Source organism: Pristis pectinata, chromosome 4, assembly GCF_009764475.1.
Source record: "Pristis pectinata isolate sPriPec2 chromosome 4, sPriPec2.1.pri, whole genome shotgun sequence".
In the NCBI taxonomy this organism is placed as follows: domain Eukaryota; kingdom Metazoa; phylum Chordata; class Chondrichthyes; order Rhinopristiformes; family Pristidae; genus Pristis; species Pristis pectinata.
Window position 1 is genome coordinate 117,507,292 of NC_067408.1, and position 13,028 is coordinate 117,520,319.

The following is a 13,028-nucleotide window of genomic DNA, read 5'->3' on the forward strand; positions in this document are numbered from 1 at the left end:
TCGGACAATCTCCTGGCTTTTTGTGCACCTCCTAGTGGCTAGACAAGTTTTCAATATGTCGCCTTGTCCTGTTGTCCCTGGGAAAGGGCAGAACTGCAAGGATATTCAGGCTGCAGCTTGAGTAATGTGTACGGTGCAGTTTATCGCATAACAGCAAAGATGTGCACTGGAGAGGTCGCAGAGGAGTTTTGTGAAGCTTTTTCCAGGCTTGGAACTGTTTTCCATGGGACAGAGGAGGCTGAGAGAAAACAGTTTTGTGATGTTGCAGTTGTACAAGGTGTTGGTGAGGCCGCATTTGGAATATTGTGTTCAGTTTTGGTCGTCCTGCTATAGGAAAGATGCCATTAAGCTGGAAAGAGTGCAGAGGAGATTTACGAGGATGTTGCTGGGACTCGGGGGACTGAGTTTGGGAGAGAGGTTGAGCAGGTTGGGACTTTTTTCAATGGAGCATAGGAGAATGAGGGGTGATGTCAGAGATGTATAAAATCATGAGGGGCATAGATAGAGTGAATGCGCACAGCCTTTCTCCCCAGGGTTGGGGAATCAAGAGGACATAGGGTGAGAGGGGAGAGATTTAATTAGAACCCGAGGGGCAACTTCTTCACTCAGAGAGTGGTCAGTATATGGAACGAGCTGCCAGAGCAAGTGGTTGAGGCAGGTACATTAACATTTAAAAGACACTTAGACAGGTACATGGATAGGAAAGGTTTATGGGCCCATCATGGGAAAACAGGACTAGCTTAGATGGGATTCTTGGTCGGCATGGAGCAGATGGGCCGAAGGGCCTGTTTCTGTGTTGTATGACTCTATGGTACTATGACCAACATGTATAAAATTACAAGGGGCCTGGGTAAGGACCTATTTCTAGTGAAGGAGAGGGCATAGATATAAAGCAGCTGATAGAAGGATTAGAAAGATGAGGAAAATAGGGTGGTAGGAGTCCGGAACTCACTGGCTTAAAGGTGGGTGGAGGCAGAAATGTCCATGTTTAAACTATACTTGGGTGTGTACTTGAAGACCCTTGATGTGCAGGGCTAGGACCTGTACAACTCTCAGGGCTGTTGCGGACTTGAGGTGCCAAATAGCCAGTACCTGCGTTTTTAAAAAAAACTGATTCAATGGCAAGTCGTATAAATTCACTTTGGATTTATTTGAACGTGGAGGATTGTCTGCTTATCCATTTGAGGTGCTCACAATGTTCAAAGTTAATGGTGAAGGAGCAGTGGTGGAATTGAATCAGAATCAGGTTTATTATCACTGACTTATGACACGAAATTTGTTGCTTTTCAGCAGCAGTACAATGTAAAAACATAAAATTACTATAAAGTACAAATTAAATAGTGCAAAAAAAAAGGAATATTGAAGTTGTGTTCATGGACCGTTCAGAAATCTGATGGCAGAGGGGAAGAAGCTGTTCCTGAATCGTTGAGTGTGGGTCTTCAGGCTTCTGTACCTCCTCCCCAATGGTAGTAACGAGAAGAGGGCAAAGCTCCACATCATTTCTATTCTGTGGCTCTGTTTATAAAACTGAAGATCCATTTCCTTGTATAGCCTCATTAACGTCGTGCTTTTGTGCCATTTATGTACGCAGGAATCTTCCCTCAAGACGTCATTCCTCATGACATGTCGTCAGATGAGGAAGATGAAGATGATTTTAGCTGGAAAAAGAAAAAGAAGAAACAAAGACGGGAAAAGGCTTTGTTGGGGGAGGAGGAAGGAGAGAGTGAGTTGGTTTCCACAGTTTTATATTAATTCAACGTATACATATTTCACAAACTCCCTTCAGGCCCTGCTAGTCCATCGTCTGAATTGGATTGTGATTTCCGTTAGATGCCTTCAGAAAGTCCGTTTTGTATTTCTCCAGGTAAGGAGAAAGCTGGGAAAGGGAAGATCAAAAAGAAACGGTGTTCCAAGGGGAGGCTGCCATCGGGGACCAATGAGAGTGCAGAGCCAACCGGGGAGATTGTGACCGAAGTATCTGATCCTACAGACCAGGAACTCCCGAGGAAAAAGAAGAAAAAATCAAGACAGGTTGATGCAACTGTGATCCCAGAGAGCACGCTGCTCAGCAGTGACATGCCAAGGATTGAAAGTCGGGGACAGGAAAATCTAGTCGGGGAAGACCAAGTAAGCGAGTCTAAGTCTGACGCACAGCCTCTGACATCTGTTGTGGACTCAGTCACCCCGGTTCCCAAGCTGAAGAGGAAGAAGCAGGTGCAGGCTCAACTCTGTAACGGGAAGAGCTTGCCTGAAGACTCAACTCAAGAGCCTGTTGTTAGTAAAAAAGTGAAAGGAGTTCTGGTGAAGCTTAGAAAGCAAACCAAGAAGCAGGCGGTTGGTGATGAAGTACCTGCCAGCCAGGCACCAGTCAGGAGCAAGAGGAAGGTGAGGGAGCTGTCCGAGGGGCCCAGCAAGAAACAGAAACTGAAGAACAGTGTAAGTTGAAATCATCAAACTCCACCCTCTGTTAGCAGAGAGGTCCCAAGGTCTGACAACGGTGCACTATTCCTTCATCTCCCATCTCAATTCAGCTGGTACTCAGTTTCAACCAACATATTTCTCGTATTTTCTTGCAATAGGAGGAAAGCAGTCAGCCCACTGTTCTATGGTTCAGTTAGATTGTGGTTCACCTTTCCTGCACCTAACTTGTCACTACCCCATGTCCCTCAATGCCTTAAAATCAGCAAAACCATGAATCCCGTATGTAACATTTTCAGCTCACCCCACATCCTCAGCCTTTAAAGAAGCATGCTTCCTGATTCTTAATTTTCTGGCTCTAATTTTCAGTTTATTTTGAGAACCAGGTACCAAAGAAAAACTATGTATCATAGCCTGCTGATAGAGGAACCTTTATCTTCGTTCTCTGTCTCCCAACACCAAACTAGTTACCAATCTTCAGGCAGGGTTCCTTCCAGCTGTACGCACTTGTGTTGTAATCTCACGCAAAACTGTAACGAAAACTAGGGATTGATTTCCGGAGCGGTGATGGGGTGGTGGAGAGTGTGTCCTGCATTACAAAGACTGAAAACAATGGGCTTAAAATCCCTGGAGTTTAGAAGAATAAGAGGTGATTAGAACATAGAACAGTAGAGCACAGAACAGGCCCTTCGGCCCACAATGTTGTGCCGACATAGCTAAGCCCCCCTGCCTACAGAATGCCCATATTCCTCCATTCTCCTCTCATTCATGTGCTTCACCACCCTATCAGGCATTCCAGGCATCCACCACTCTCTAAGTAAAAAACGTACCCCTCATATCTGTTCTGAACCTACCCCCTCTCACCTTAACTGCATGCCCTTTGGTATTGGATCGCTCAATAATGGGAAAAAGATATTGCTTGTCCACCCTATCTGTGCCCTTCATAATTTTATATACTTCCAACAGATCACCCTCAGCCTTCGCCACTTCAGAGAAAAGAGCCCAAGTTTGTCCAGCCTCTCCTGATAGCACATGCCCTCTAATCCAGGCAGCATCCTAGTAAACCTCCTCTGCACCCTCTCTAAAGCCTCGACGTCCTTCCTATAGTGAGGTGACCAGAATTACATGCAATACTTTAAATGCGCCTAACCAGAGTTATACAGAGATGCATCATAACTTCTTGACCCCTGTACTCAATACCTCGATTAATGAAAGCAAGCATTCCATAAGCCTTCTTAACCACCCTATTGTTGGATCTGGTTATTTTCGAATCCACAGGTTCTTTCAGGAGTCCAGGAATGAGTTGAAAACAACTTGGTGCTTCACAAAGTTTTATTGGAAAAGTTTAAAACAAAGAAACAGTCACAGAGCACGTGGCACTAGCTTTACTACGAGGAGATGAGTGGAGACAAAGGGACTAAAAATAAGCTAGGGCCGGTGGGGCGGGAGAGAGCAAGAGAGAGATAGAGGCGAGAGAGAGATTAACAAAAAGCAGCACCTTTTATACCTGAGATAAGAGGTACTCCTTAGCTAACAATAGTCCAATCAGATACCTGTGGCAAAACCAACCAATGAGAAAACACGTATTATGGATGAACCAATAAACTAGGAAGTGGCCATTCCTTGTGCAGCCACTTGAGGTGTATTAAACACTATACACATTAAAAAACTACTTAAAACAGTTGAATCCAACACTATCTACCTGTGTAGCCACTTTCAGTGGAAAGAAATGGATGCAATTTACTTGGAAAGGGTAGAATTAAGAAGCTGTTTCCCACTGGCTGGAGAGTCGGTAACTAAAAATAGTCTAATAGTGAGGGATCAGCCAATTATGACAGAACAGTACAGGGCAGGAACAGCCCCTTCGGCCCACAGTGTCCGTGCCAAACATGATGCCAAATTAAACTAATCCCATCTGCCTGCACATGATCTGTATCCTTCCAAACCCCACATGTTTGTGCACCTGTCTAAACTATCGTTGTACCTGGTTCCACCAGCTCCCCAGCAGTGTGTTTAAAAAAAAAACGTCCTTCACATCTCCTTTAAATTTGCCCCCTCTCACCTTAGAGTTATGCCCTCTAGTATTTGATATCTCCACCCTGGGAAAAAGACTCTTGACTATCTACTCTACGCCTCTCATAATTTTATAAACTATCAAGTCTCCCCTCAGCCTCTGATGCTTCAGAGAAAACAGTCCAAGTTTGTCCAACCTCTCCTTATAGCTAATACTCTCTAATCCATTCAATGTCCTAGTGAACCTCTCCTGCACCCTCCACATCCTTCCTGTAATGGGGCGACCAGAACTGCACACAGTACTCCACATGCAGCCTAACCAAAGTTATACAGCTGCAATATGACATCTTGACTCTTAAACTCAATGCTCTGACTGATGAAGGCACATCTTACGTTGCCTTTACCACTTGTCTCCTTGTGTTGCCACTTTCAGAGAGCTATGAACTTGCACCCCAAGATCCCTCAATACACTAGTGCTCTTAAGGGTCCTGCCATTTACTATATACTTTCCCCTTACATTCAGACCTCCCAAAGTGCAACACCTCACACTTGCCTGGTGTTTAAGTGTCTGTTAATCTTTGCAACTCCAGAGAGCTGTGGATGCTCATCCTGCATTACACTCAAGACTGAGGTCGATGGATATTTGGTTCCTGACAGAATTCTGATTGTGTGGGAAGGTGAACCTAAGTTCAAGAATTGTAAGTGGGCTCAAAGTTTAAATAACCTCCAATTTGTGTTCTTGTCACAAGTGCCTTCCAGAACTCTGTCAGCATCCTTTGACCTGCCCCTGAACACCATGTTGTGACTTCCTCAATGCACTTCATTGCCTGTAAATTCCATTTCATATCTAAGAGGAGCAAATGGGAGCCAGAACTGTCCCTCTGAAGTGGAGAGTTTCATGCAGTGGTACTCCATTTAACCAAATTCGGGTTTGGCTGATAGGTGTGGTGAGTAGGTACCCATCACATTCTGGTGACTCCCTCCTGGAAGGTAGATGCTTAACTACAGGGGCTGATAAAGGTGTCATCTCCCTTGCTGCACCGCCATGCATCTGCAGCGCAGAAACAGCTGAGTGATCTCTGGTGGGTAGCAAGGTAATGGAACCTGGTTGAACTCCACCCTACCTCCAAACAGTGTGAGATTTCTGGGTTATTCGATCCCCGCTGCCCCACGTGCTGAGAAACTATGAATCAGTCATTGGTCAAGTTGGCTTGATGACTTCATCCCTTCCTCCATCCTCCCATTGGTGGTGTTGGGCTGACTCGTTTGAATGCTCGTAGCGTTCTGATCGCCCTTCTGTAAATAGTTTGGTTTTATCTTGAGCAGGCCACATCCCAGGGTGACGCCAGGCCCTGTGCTCCAGTCAAGGCCTTGAACACAGCAGAAACCAGTGAGTTTGTGAAGTTTGAAAAAATTCCTATACCAAAGCCCATCTTCTTCAAGAAAGTGAGGAGTGCCGAGACTACTCCCAGGCGGTGTAACGAGGTGAGGGGACCTTTCTGTACTCTGATCCACAAACTCTTCTCTTTGCCGCAGAGGTTGTGCTGGATATGGAAAATGTTGAGGCCATAGCTGCAAACTGTTCTGACCAAGCCCATTGGACCTGTGGCCCTTCCTGCCAGTAGAATGTGAACATAAAAACATGGGGCAGGGGTGGTGTGGGCACTGTCATCTATCTACCACCGAACATTTCTGCATTTTCAGTTTTTCTTGCTGCCAAAGGCAATATCTCCCTCTGGAGTTTGGAACAACGCTGGGGCGGGTAGTGATCAGATTCCAGGCAAGGGTGCACAGAGCATTCTGACTCCTCTGTCCCCCTGCACCCGTTAATACCACATCCAGTCTAATCCTGCTCACTGATCTCCCTGGATAACTGCTCCCAGTGTATCTCTGTTGGATGCTGACCCCCACCCTGTTTGGTTCCAACTTTGCTGCAGAACCTGATTCTTTCTACCCCCAATTAGACCATTCCGTCTCCACAGGGTCTTTTAAGTTTCCTGCTTTCTGCTCTCTGCAGTCTGGAACATTCTGCAACATTTTACTCTTGGATGGCCCTGCCCTCTACATTCGAGACCATCCTGAGGCCTGTTTCTGCAAGGTGACTGCTTTCTGCTCTTTGCACCCGAGACCATTCTGGAGTCTGGTACTATACTGCCCTCTGGACCTGTGGGTCTTTACCCAACATGTCTAGTTGCAGGGAGACACAAGAGACTGCAGATACTGGAACCTGAAGCAAAATACAAACTGCTGGAGGAACTCTGGGTCGGGCAGCATCTGTGGAGGGAAATGCACAGTCAACGTTTTGGGTCGAGACCATCAGGACAGGTGAAGGGTCTTGATCCAAAACGTCGACTGTCCATTTCCCTCCACAGATGCTGCCCGACCCGCTGAGATCCTCCAGCAGTTTTTATGTCTAGTTTTATTTTTTTTTGAAGTATGTTTTCTTTTTGCCACCACAGATTAAAACCATGTCAACTTCCAGTGGAAAGAAAGTACGGTTTGGGCTGAGAAAGAACACAACAGCAGGTAAATTGTTGCTACCAGGCAAGGCAGAAATACGGGTTGTTGCCGTTAGTTCTCGCACAATCCCCACACTGAAGATTAAGCTGGAGAGGATGAGGAAAGGATTAACAAAGATGTGGCCTGGATTGGAGGGCTTGAGTTATCAGGAGAGACTGGGTAGGCTAAGGGGTGACCTGATAGAGGTTTATAAAATTATGAGAGACTTGGGTCAAGTCTGTTTCCCATGGTGGGGATGTCGCAGTTGGCACAGGTTTAAGGTGATGGGGAGGAAGTTTAAAGGGGATCTGAGGGGTAAATATTTCACACACAAGGAGTAACTGGTACCTGGAATGAGTTGCCAGAGGAGGTGGTGGAGGCAGGAACGGTAACAACATTCAGGTAGCCGTCCAGATGGAGGGATAGGGAATTAATGCAGGAAAATGGGGTTAGTACAGGTAGGTGGCATAGACATGGGGGACCAAAGGGCCTGTTTCTACACTGTACAACTCCAGGACTTTAATGTTCCATTCCATTCACAACACCTCAGCAAATGAAGCAGCCCATGCCTGCGTGAAACAAAACCTGGACAACATTCTGGTGGGCTGATAAATGTCGAGTAACATTCATGCCACAGAAGTTCAGGGCATGGACATCTCCAACGAGAGAGAGAGAGGGTCTGACCATTACCCCTGACATTCAGTGGCATTACCATCACTGAGTCTTTCATGTTCAACATCCTGAGGGGGTCACCATTGACCCAAATCTCAACTGGGACCAGCCACAATTAATACTGTGGTTGCCAGAGCAGGTTGGGCTAGGTATATCCTACAGTGAGTGACCCACCTCCTGACATCCTAAAGCCTTTCCACCATCTCCAAAATCGGGAGTGTGATGGAACACTCTCCACTTGCCTGGATTAGTGCAGCTCTGAACCTTAGCACCATCTAGAACAAAGCACTAACATTTGATTGGGAACCCATCTACCACCCTGAATGTTCATTCCCTTCACAAACATATAGTGGCTGCACTGTACCATCTGGGAGACATAGGGTAGAAGTGAGCTGAGGAGGGATAAGGGTGTGGATACCTCCTGTGCTGAAGGTGCAGAGGAGAGGTAAAGGCACTGACACGTGGACTGAAGGACAATTGACTGAAACCAGATGGAGGAGTTCAAAATAGGCTGCAGTCGGCAGGGTGGGGGCAGTGAATTCTGGACCAGATGGGCCCGTAATTACAGAGCAAAGAAGAAGGCTTTTTAGAGATCGGAGAACATTCCCCAGCAAGTGCTGGTGAGCTTTTGACTGTTAAGGTTGTGTCAGGTGGCATGTGCTGGGTAAAAGAATGGTGGACCATTTCCTGATGAGAGCCAGTACCTGTGAGCCTTGCCCCAAGGTGAATCATTGTCTCTGAGACCCAGGCAGAGTGGAGTCGGTACCAAGAGAAAGGAAACAAGTGCACCCTTTGGTCACCAATTCTTATGGAGCTGAGACTCCATTCTAGATCAAAAATTTCTACAGCACTTGGCAGCAAAGTTGCCAAGGATGTTTCTGCTGACTGGGTTGTCTAGAATCAGAGGTCACAACCTCAAAGTAAGGGCTGGCCATTGAGGACAGAGATGAGAAGAATTTCTTGACCCAGAGAGTGGTGAATCTTGAGAATTCTCTAGCCGAGGGAATACTTGAGATAGACATCGATAGATTTTTGAATATGAAGGGAATCAAAGGATATGGGGTCAGTGCAGGAAAGGGCTGCTGAGGTAAAAGTTCAGCCATGAGTGGGACAGTGGGTGGGGGAGACCAAATGGCTTACTTCTTATGTTCTTAAGTAAAGGGCTGTATGGCAGGGCAATGGGCCTCTTGGCTCAACTTCTCCATGCAGACTGCGGTGCCTACCTACGTTAATCCTGTTTGCCTGCATTAGGTCCTTTCCTATCCAAGTACCTGTCCAAATGCCTTTTAAACACCGTAATTGTACTTGCCTCTGGCAGCTCGTTCCAATTAACCACCACCCTCTGTGTGGGGGAAAAACTTGCCCCTCAGATCTCCTTTAAATTTCTCCCCTCTCACCTTAGATCTGTGTCCTCCCTTGCCCTGAGGAACAGGTGCTATCTACCCTATATATGCCCCTCATAATTTTATGAACTTCTATAAGGTCACTCCTCAGGCTCCAATGTTCCAGTGAGAATAAACCCAACCTATCCAGTCTCTCCTTATAACTCCAGCCCTCAATTCCAGTCAATATCCTGGTGAATCCCTTCTGCACTCTAATCCTTCGTGTAGTGTGGTGACCAGAACTGTCCACAGTGCTCCAAGTGCAGCCTGTCCACTGTTCTGCACAGTTGCAACTTGAGATCTCGCCTCAACCTATGAAGACAAGAATGCTGAATGCCTTTGTCACTACCCTATCCCCCTGTGTCACCAGTTTCAGGGAGCTATGAACTTGTACCCCAAAGTCTCTCCGTACATCAACACTCCTGAGGTCCCTGCCATTTACTGTTCATGTCCTGTTGGTCTTTGATGTCCCAGACTGCATTACCTCACACTTGTCTGGATTAAATTCCATCAGCCACCGCTCCACCCAACTTTCCAGCTGATCCATTGCCTCTGTGTCCTTTCATGACTTTCCTCGCTATCTACTACTCCACCAATCTGTGTGTTTGCAAACTTAGCAGACCACCTGCATTCTTATCCAAGTCATTTATATCGGACAACAAAGGTCCCAGCACTGAGGTACACCACTGGTCACAGACTTCCAGTTTAAAAAAAATGCAACACTCCACTACTACCCTCATCAAGCTGATTTTGGAACCAATTTGAAAAAAATTGGTCTTAGATCCTATGTGCCCCAACCTTCTGGACCAGCCTACCGTGCGAGACCTTGTCAAAAACTTTGCTAAAGTCCATGTAGACCACGTCTACTGCGCTGCCTTCATTGATTTTCTTAGTTACCTCCTCAAAAAAAAACCCTCAGATTTGTGAGACAGGATTTGCCCCACACAAAAGCACACTGACTCCTAATCAGGTCCTGCCTTTCCAAGTGAACACAAATCCTATACCTTAAAATGTTTTCCAGTTATTTCTCTACTATTGATGCAGGGCTGTTTGGCCTGGAGTTTCCTGGCTTATCCCTGCTGCCTGTTTTGAACAAGGGAACAACGTTAGCTACCATATATAAATATGAAGTATTTTTAATATCAGTCAATCATGTTTTACTGTTTTTTTTTCCAGAATTTAAAAGGACGGACAAAAGCATTCTGGTGAGCCCGGCGGGGACATCTCGTGTTGCGTTTGACCCAAAGCAACAGCCTCACCACAGCGTGTTAAAGTCCAACTCGACGCCAACCTGCTCCCCTGTCCTTCGGCCCAAGAGAGCCTCGTTCTCAGTGAAGAAACGGCCCACAGCCATGGACTTCTTCTAAGCTCACCACAGCTGCCTTTCTACTCAGTATTTTGCTCTGGTTGTTCAGCCCTGTGGATTCCAGAGTTGTGTCGTTTCCTTCGGTCATTCAGTTGAGTGCTCTCTGTGAGGTGGGCTGTGCACTCACCCTAAACACCAGCTAGTTTTGGCCCAGGCTGACACCAGCTGACTGCCTGCTCCCAATTCCAACTATCTCGCACCCCCATCCACTCTCCTTTTCTTCAGGGGAGTGCTGTTGGGTGGGGTGAGAAAAATTGCTTTCTTTATCTGCCCCTTCCTCTCAGAGTTGCTTATTTTGGTTAAGGTCCCATTCCTCAAACACACGGCAATTCTGTCCATTTTGGGTATTTTGATAGCTGCCACTATTGTCTACAAATCAGAGGGCCAAATCCCCCAATCTATTGAGGTACTGTCAGGGGTGCAGAACTGGGGAAGTGCACGTCTGAGGGAGTGCCACACTTCCACAGGGGTGTCATTCAAGAGCTCCCTGCTATTCCCATCGATCCTCGGGACCTTGGAGGAATTCATCAGGTATGAAAGTCCTTCAGATGTTTGAGAGATTGGAATAATAGAATTGTCACAACATGGAACTACTCCATTTGGCTCACCAACCTTCTGCTGCTCAAGTCAGCAAGGGATAATGCAAAATACACAGAACAGTTTCCTCTTTTTATGAAGGGATTTATCTCAGTAGCCGTGAGGTTGGTACCAACTGGTTCATCACCATTTCTCTTTATCGCTCTATCTGGACCTTCTGTGTTTTACCTCAAACATTGGACAATAAAAAGCAATCTGGCAGGCTGGTTTCTAAAGCTGCTGCTTGAATTTTTCTAAGCGTTGTGTGTGTGTGTTTCCCACCCTCGGGCCCTGCAGTAAACGTGTTCTGTTGAAGCACACAGATGGTTGCAGGCGTGCACTGAATCCCTGGCCTTTTGTGTTAACTGCACCCCACAGGGGGGGGATGCCGCCATTGGCCTAAGGCAGACTGGCAGCCTGCAGGTAATCTTAGGAGGTTTTCTGTGAGTGTTCCATTTGATACCTCCCTTGTATCGAATCTCACAGTCTGTGGGCTGGATCAGGTCCAATATTCCTGCCTTGATCGAAGTAGCTGCCTGACGACACAAATGGAATACAGATGGAGAAGATTCATTCTTGTATAATGTGTTGGCTGATCTCCATCCGCAGCGTGACGCATCCTGGGCAGAGGCAGTGGAGGGACTGCTACCTTTGAGATGAGATGGGACCAATCATTCCCACAGTGATCAGGGAATCTGGACAGGAGCCACCAGAGGAATTAGATGAGCCCAGCTTTCTCTGGATGTGTGGCTGGAGCATGCTAGTTCCAGGTAGCTCCTTTCCCCTCAGATGTGTGCCTTCGTGCTTGAGCCATGGTGCTCCATTGGAATGTGTTTTGTCAAATCCCTTTGGCGTTGTTGCCTTGGGATCTGCTGAAGCTGCCTTTCCTCAATAAGGACACAAGAAGCAGGAGCCCACTCAGCAAGGTCGTGGCTGACCTTCTGCCTCAGCACCTTTTTGCAGCATATCCCTTGATTCACCTCATATTCAGAAATCTATCAATCCTTTTGAGTGAACTCAGTGACTGAGCCTCCACAGCCATCCAGAGCAGAAAATTCCAAAGATTCGTCCTGCTCTGAGTGGAGAAAGTGTTTTCCCCTCTCACTCCTAATCAGCCTTCCCCTTATTCTGAAGCTGTGCCCTCTGGCCCAGACCCGTCAGTCAGGGAAAACATTCTTCCTGCAAACAAGTGGATAAAATTATGTGAGGCATGGGAAGGGTACGCGGTCTTTTCCCCAGGGTGCAAACGTCAAAGTCAAGTTTATTGTCACATGCACAAGTCCATGTGTGCACAGGTGCAACTTGCAGCAGCTTCACAGGCACAGGGCATCAGATAAGCAGTATTCACAAGAAAAACAAATTATACACAATTTTTACAAGAAAGAACACAATTTGAACAAAAAGAAGTCCATTGTAGTGCAAAGTGGTCCCTGTGTTGCTAAACTGCAGTGATTAGGGTTGTGCCGGTTGGTTCAAGAACCGAATGGTTGAAGGGAAGTAGCTGTTCCTGAACCCGGTGGTGTGGGACTTCAGGCTTCTGTACCTCCTGCCCGATGGGAGCTGTGAGAAGATGGTACGGCCCGGATGGTGGGGATCTTTGATGACGGATGTTGCCTTCTTGAGGCAGCGCCTCCTGCAGATAATGGAAACAAAAACAGAAAATGCCGGAAACACTCAGCAGGTCAGCCTGCATCCTGAGACGTTAACCCTGTTTCTCTTTCCACAGATGATGCCTCACCTGTTGAGTGTCAGAGAGACGCACAACACAGGAAGGAGCCTTTCGGCCCAACTGGTCCATGTCAACTGCAATCCCCATTTAACCAATATCCCTCTACACCTTTCCTGTCCACTCTCTCCCCACTCCCCACCACCAGCTCCCATGTCAATGAGACTATTAACCCCCTTCTTGCACAAAACAAGATCCAAAATAGCCTTATCCCTGGTTGGTTTCTCAAATTATTCATGCAGTTAAACATCTCATACACATCCCATTTGCTCAGTCGATGCATAGGTCAAACTCTCGCTGTGAATCCCGTTCCACACCTCCAATTTCCTGATTTATACCTTGCCCAATTCTATAACTACTATCAGCTGGCCTTTCA

General features: G+C 46.7%; 1 protein-coding gene across 1 annotated transcript in view; it reads left to right on the forward strand.

The window, feature by feature from the left end:
- Positions 1–11,162, forward strand: part of LOC127570031 (ribosomal RNA processing protein 1 homolog A-like) — a 30,525-nt gene extending 19,363 nt beyond the window's left edge. The window contains exons 12-16 of the mRNA XM_052015242.1: positions 1,592–1,723; positions 1,865–2,436; positions 5,758–5,916; positions 6,891–6,957; positions 10,161–11,162. Of these exons, the coding sequence (XP_051871202.1) occupies positions 1,592–1,723; positions 1,865–2,436; positions 5,758–5,916; positions 6,891–6,957; positions 10,161–10,351 (1,121 nt within the window). The 3' untranslated portion in view covers positions 10,352–11,162. The remainder of the gene's footprint in view (positions 1–1,591; positions 1,724–1,864; positions 2,437–5,757; positions 5,917–6,890; positions 6,958–10,160) is intronic.
- The last annotated feature ends 1,866 nt before the right edge of the window (positions 11,163–13,028 follow it).